At 51.0% G+C, this 6,000-nt stretch overlaps 1 protein-coding gene across 1 annotated transcript; it reads right to left on the minus strand.

Moving 5' to 3' along the window:
• Window positions 1-593: 593 nt before the first annotated feature.
• On the minus strand, window positions 594-5,746 carry nrl (neural retina leucine zipper). The gene is made up of 4 exons (XM_018757998.2): window positions 5,156-5,746; window positions 4,254-4,532; window positions 1,680-1,895; window positions 594-1,190 (listed from the first exon to the last, which is right to left on the minus strand). Exons 1-4 carry the CDS (start codon window positions 5,744-5,746, stop codon window positions 1,047-1,049), a joined length of 1,230 nt encoding a protein of 409 aa, XP_018613514.1. The 3' UTR covers window positions 594-1,046.
• Between the last annotated feature and the right edge of the window lie 254 nt (window positions 5,747-6,000).

The following is a 6,000-nucleotide window of genomic DNA, read 5'->3' on the forward strand; positions in this document are numbered from 1 at the left end:
AACCAACGTGCGCATGTGCCAGGCCAATATTAAATGGTCATGTGACAAAGCGCGCTTGGGGACAATCAGTGGTGTTAAAGAGGCCCCGTTCGGAAGAGAGGGCAAAGAACTAGGAGCTCCCCACCTGGGTGCACCGCCGCCCCGCCGCCCCCCTCGGTGGGCTTGGCTCTGCGGAGGCACCGCGTTGTCAGGGGTCGACGCAAATCCCAGGCTTGCCGACGCAAACGTGGAAGAACATTCGAAATGTCAAACGCACACGTGTTTGCTGCTGAGCGCTTGTAGCGATGGAAAGACCAGAAGTACTGCAAGATCATCAGCGCAGAAGGACGTCTCCACCTTCTGACACCCACGGGCCCGCTGTCGCGCGAAGGTAGTAACTCAGAGGTATTGCGTGCTAACGCAGAACGTATTTACAACGGACGCTACAGCAGCACCTCCAGGAACTTCATTGTGAAGCAAATCTGTTTTTTTTTTTTTTTTTTTTTTGAGCACATCACTGCTTCAATCCACTTCTGGTAGGAACTCACACACTCCGCTGCTGGGGTCCTGCCACCGGCCTTCGCCAGTCACTCGTCACTCATTCACAACTCGCCTGCCACGTGTCAAAACTGCGCAATTTACTCAAGCTCAGGCTATTTCCGTTTTCTTGCATATCTTTCCTTCTTCCCCCCCCCCCCACATAAATTACTTTTTAGATGTAGGACGCTACAGCCGCAATCGCAGTTACGCTCGGCTTACGCTGTTCTCGAAAAGACATTAACACCCCGATTTCACCAGCGTGGGACGTGGCTACGCGGAATCGCCGAGATGTGAGGAAGCGCCGCTATGTTTCACAGTGGTATTTAATTAGCATCTCTACGATTTCGCTCTTTGCACGTGTCTCCTATGCTTTGGCTCTACTCAACAGTCACGATGGTCACCCTGATTTGAAGCGGCTCGTTTCGGAAGCGCCGTCCCGCTCGCGCCCTCCTGGCAGTCGGCCGTTTGGCGATCTGCTGGTTCCAGCGCTCGTCCCGCGTCTGTCTCTCGCTCTCTGTCGGCGGCCTTCAGAGGAAGTAGTCCGGGGGAGAGGGAGGGCTGCTGCCGCGGGTGGGCGGAGTGTCCTTCTTGTTGATAAGCTTCTCGTAACGAGTCTTGTAGGCGTCTCTCTCGCTGAGCACCCTGGAGAGTTCACATTGGAGCTGCTCCAGCTGAGAGAGGGGGAGAGAGAGAGAGAGAGAGAAAGGGGGTGCGGGGAAGGGGGAAGGCATCGTCATGTGCTTGCGAATACAGTGTTTAGGATTTAAGTACTACTGACAAAAATATTAGACTTTGAACGACCCGTGTTAGTAAAAATCTGGGATGGGGTTAGGTTTGGGTCGAACCGGAGGGAAAAGGGCTCTTGTGTCATCGAGAGGGTGCGGTTAAATAACAGGCGCATTCGTGTAGGGTACGAGGCCAGGTAGGGTGTTCGGTCGTGTTCTTTCCGTTTTGTGCCGTTTGCCACGTGTCGGCTTGCGGTCTGGTCTCTTACGGCGCGTGCTTGTGTAGAGCGTGTGACGTGGGGTGTGCGGTCATGCAGTCTGTCGGCGCGCAGTCAGCGGTCCCACGCAGTGCGGTGTTGTTTAAAGCAGGTGGTCGTGCATGTTGGGCGTGCGGTCGTGCGGCGTCTGCGGCCGTGCACCAGGTACGCGGCCCACCTGTTGCGTGAGGACATGCTTCTCCGACTCGAGCGCGTGCCGGTGCTGCAGGCGCTTGTAGCGACAGGACTGGGCGTATCCGCGGTTCTTGAGCGTTCGCCGCTTCTGCTTCAGCCGCACCACCTCATCCTTGCTGACCCCGCGAAGGTGGCGGTTCAGCTCCCGCACCGACAAGCTGACCAGCTGCTCGTCCGTGAACCGCTCCTCCACTGCGCACTGAACAGCCGGCAGACAACACGCATCGTTCACTTTCCGTAACATTGTTCGCACCGGTAGCGCACGTGGTCTTGTCCAGCAGTAAAGCTGGTTGAGACCCAGTTGCTGGCCAGCCTCGGGTGGGACGCTCATGCTGCGTTGTTTAGAAAAGGCCAAAGCACTCCAGTAAATTTATAATGCAGTATAAAAGGATAAAGTATAAAATGATAAGCTACTTAAGAGTTCCTTCGCATAAGCTACTTAAATAATCATAATAATAAAAATGACCCCCCACAATAAGGCAAGGCAACCGATAATTCACTCGTCATCATAACACACATCATCTGAAACCGCTTGTCTCATACGGGGTCGCGGGGAGCCGGAGCTTAACCCGGGAACACAGGACGAGGGGACACACCCAAGACGGGACGCCAGTCCGTCGCAAGGCACCCCAAGTGGGACTCGAACCCCAGACCCACCGGAGAGCAGGACCCGGGCCAACCTGCTGCGCCACCGCACCCCCTCATCATAACACATTAAGAGTAAAAATACTAACTGAAAAGTACTGCAATTCCACAGGTCATTACTGTATGGCCACATTAAGACCAGGGGAGATGGCTCGGAGTATGAGATGGTACCCAATCCGATTGACCGCCACTATCTTTGGCGCGATACCGGAAAGGTCAGGGTGAATCTGGGGGCAAAGGGAAGGTGATGGCCACCTGTGTACGACTGACAGGCACATTTCCCCTGCACATGTCTATAATGTGTCATAAATTTCCGAGGCTAATCTGACAGAGTGTGTGTGACAGTGAGCGGGATTATGCACAGCAATTATAGCATACATAATCCCAGCTGCCCGCTCCTGCACACAGCCTCCAACAGCTCCTCTCATGTGCGGCTGCACCGGATGCTTCGGTTTCGAGTGCAGAAGCAGAGATACGCAGCCACACGTCCGGTACCTACGGCAGAGCAGCGGCCGTCCTGTCGCACGCTTAGCGGATCTTTGAAATCCGGGTACGGCTACACCCTCGAATAATTTCAAGCCAGTACATCTATTTGCACATTCTGAATCCTTGTCCGCTGAATGCCTTTGTAAACAAATTACAGATATTACAGTCCATCTACACATGACCGCACTTCGAAGGGCCAGATATTAGAATTATTATACAGTCCGGTGCACCACAATACTGCTTTTTAAAATGTATTAAAAATATACTGTTCATTTTAACAATAAACACAGTTCAGCACATCTAGTATAAAACAAAGAATTCACATACAGAGCTATGGTGTACTGTACTGAACACGTAAACAACTGTACATCATATGTTGGGACTTAGAAAGTCACTTTATTTTTATGGTTCATAACATCTCTTTGTTCCAAGAACAAATCTGATATAATACACTAAAGGATTAATGTGATTTGAAAATAATATATATACTGTATATATACACACACACACACACACACACAACATAGATATAAATATATAGATGTATACATTTGTAGCACTTGCCTGGGGCTACAGTACTGAGGTGTACCTTTACAGCAGAGTAAAGATACAGTACAAAAAAGTACAAAGCACATCAATTTCATCATTCAATTACTACACAAGTGATTATTTTATTGTATTGTTTTTTACTATTTTATTGTCTGTTTAATTGTCTTATTTTGTGTGATTATGATATGCTTTGTTAAAACGTTTTATTTAGATATAACGAGACAAAATACGTCAAAATGATTTTTTAAACATTTATCACTTATTTGATACGCTGGAATAACATGTCAATCGCATGACTGGACCCCCCATTAGCTTGGTCATGCAAAGGTGCACGGTACCTCTAATAATAATTTTAATTTCATATTGAAAAATTAGTAATAATTTGCAAATAATGAGTGGAGTTCTTCATAAATTTGTCCTGATACTGAGAGGAACATAGAACATTTTCTATTAAATCATTCTGCTCAACGAGCGGTTCTTTGAATGCAATAAAGCCTCACGGCATGTCAGCACTGAAACATCAAGACACACTCCGAACGGCCTGATGACACAGAGGGGAGGAGAGAACGCACACGTTTCTCAAAACGTGAAGGCTCACACACATCCATCTCAACCAATTAATTCATAATCTCAGTCCTCCACCAGCTGAACCCTTTCCAAGTTCCCAGTGAACACCCATGATGCCCTCCTTCCTTAACTGGGTTCTGCTTCTGCTGCTCACCTGATGTGAGGTGGGCAGACAGAAAGAGGACAAAGTGGCCCCCCCCAACAGAAATAACCTCTAATCACTGCACTGCTCTCCTCCCTAAGAACGACACTCCATTTCTAATTTCAGCCCTCTGTCCCCTGAGTATTGCTCCCTCCATATTCCCTGTACCTGGGCCATCTGGTGATGGAGATGATGGTGATGATGAACGTGATGAGGGTGATGTGGGTGTAGATGGTGGTGATGGGGGTGATGGGGTCGCCCCTCTGGGCTAGGAGGCTGGGGGTAGGGCACAGAGGGAGGGACGCCGGGTAGGGAAGCCGGGCCGGAGGACAGGACGATGAGTGGGCGTTGACATGCATCTGTCGCCTTTGAGGTGGAGATGTCACCTCCGCTGTCACTGCTGGAGTCCTGCTGGCTGCTGCCACAACTCTGGCTGAGCGCTGGAAACTGGAACGAGAGAGTGAGGACGAGGTAGTGGGTGTGTGAAAGCGTGACAGAGGACAAAAGAGGGAGAGAAAGGGAAAAATGATCATAACAGGGTACATCCATTCCACCCACAGGACAATGAGCTTCTGAGAGGAAAGGATAAATCACCCCAATTAGGGGGGACACTTCAATCTACTGTTCAAACATAGAGAAACAGCAAAAAACTTGCAGGTACCCCCCCCCCCACAACGTTCCATCTACAAAAATGAATGCAAGCATGTATGTAGACAAACCACATGGCTTTGAGACCTTCCTTGAATCTTGAAAGAATTTCAGTAGTTCTGATGGAGTGAGCACCCCCTGTTCCTCAGAGCTGCTGAATCCCTTTTGACATTCAACAAGTGTCTGAAAACACATCTTTTTCAGACCCACTTCTCTCCTGATCTCCTAACCGCCCCATGAACTTGCATGACGTCATCAGTCATGAGCACCTGTGTGTTTCCGATCAACTGTACATGAGCTACTCATGTAATGTGTGCCAGCAAAACTGTGGTATTGGAGTAACTAACTGTGCTTCAGCAGCTGTGAGATGTCTGTGTTTATAACTCTTTTGTGAAGTGCACTTGTAAACATGAACACCTCACCTGTGAGCTGACTGCTACAGCTGCTGAGTTGAGCAGGGCCTCCACAGCATCCTCGCAGCCCAGAAACCCCCCGGTGGGGCCCCTCTCCCTCTCTCCTCTCTCGCCCCCCCCACCAAGGGCCCCCAGCACCGACACAGGTCCCACGGCATCGGGCCCAAACTGCTGCTGCAGCGCTGCGAGCCATATCAAGTCCTCCAGGGAGGCAGGGTTGGTGCCCGGGTTGGAGCCATGAGACAGGTTATAGGGGTGCCCACCTGGGACAGGAAGGGGGAAGGACAGGGAGGACGAGGAGGAGGACAGCGAAGACAGGGAGAGACATGAGGAGGACGAGGGAGGGGGGTGGGTGTCACTCAGCGTTGGGGAAGGGGGAAGAGAGTCGTAGGGGCTAGAACTGATGCAAGAGTCCTGGGGCGGGTGATTCGGATAGGGACTGGAGGGGTCATGGGGCAAAGCTTCGGCGTGAGGGCAGGATGCTGTATCGGGAGAGGTGTCCGCCTTCACTTCAAACTTGAGAAGATCGAAATCGTTGAGGTACTCCATGGCCAAGGGGCTGGGGGGCAGGGAGGGCAGGGGCAGAGAGGGTGAGGACATGGCTGATCAGCAGCAATGGAAATAAAGAGTGTATCTGGGGGGAAACTTGGACAGCAGGCGTCTTGCTCTGTGCCGGTGAGCTCTCCTCTCCACGTCCTCGGGGAGCGACGACACGGTTATTGTGAAAACAGAACTCGGTCCGGCGTTTCTCACCGGGTCGGGACCGCAGGAGCTCAAGACCAGGTTTGCGCTTGTTGCGTCCGACCCTACGGGGAAGAAAGAAAAGTCGATGACTGTGGAAGCAAAGACAAGTG

This window comes from Scleropages formosus, chromosome 1 (genome assembly GCF_900964775.1).
Source record: "Scleropages formosus chromosome 1, fSclFor1.1, whole genome shotgun sequence".
Taxonomy (NCBI): Eukaryota; Metazoa; Chordata; class Actinopteri; order Osteoglossiformes; family Osteoglossidae; genus Scleropages; species Scleropages formosus.

Coding starts and splice junctions, on each gene's coding strand:
- nrl (XM_018757998.2), bottom strand. CDS start 5,746: ATGTCCTCACCCTCTCTGCCCCTGCCCTCCCTGCCCCCCAGCCCCTTG. Junction 4,533..5,155: donor CTGTAGCAGTCAGCTCACAG/GTGAGGTGTTCA, acceptor CTCTCGTTCCAG/TTTCCAGCGCTCAGCCAGAG. Junction 1,191..1,679: donor AGCATGTCCTCACGCAACAG/GTGGGCCGCGTA, acceptor CCCCTCTCTCAG/CTGGAGCAGCTCCAATGTGA.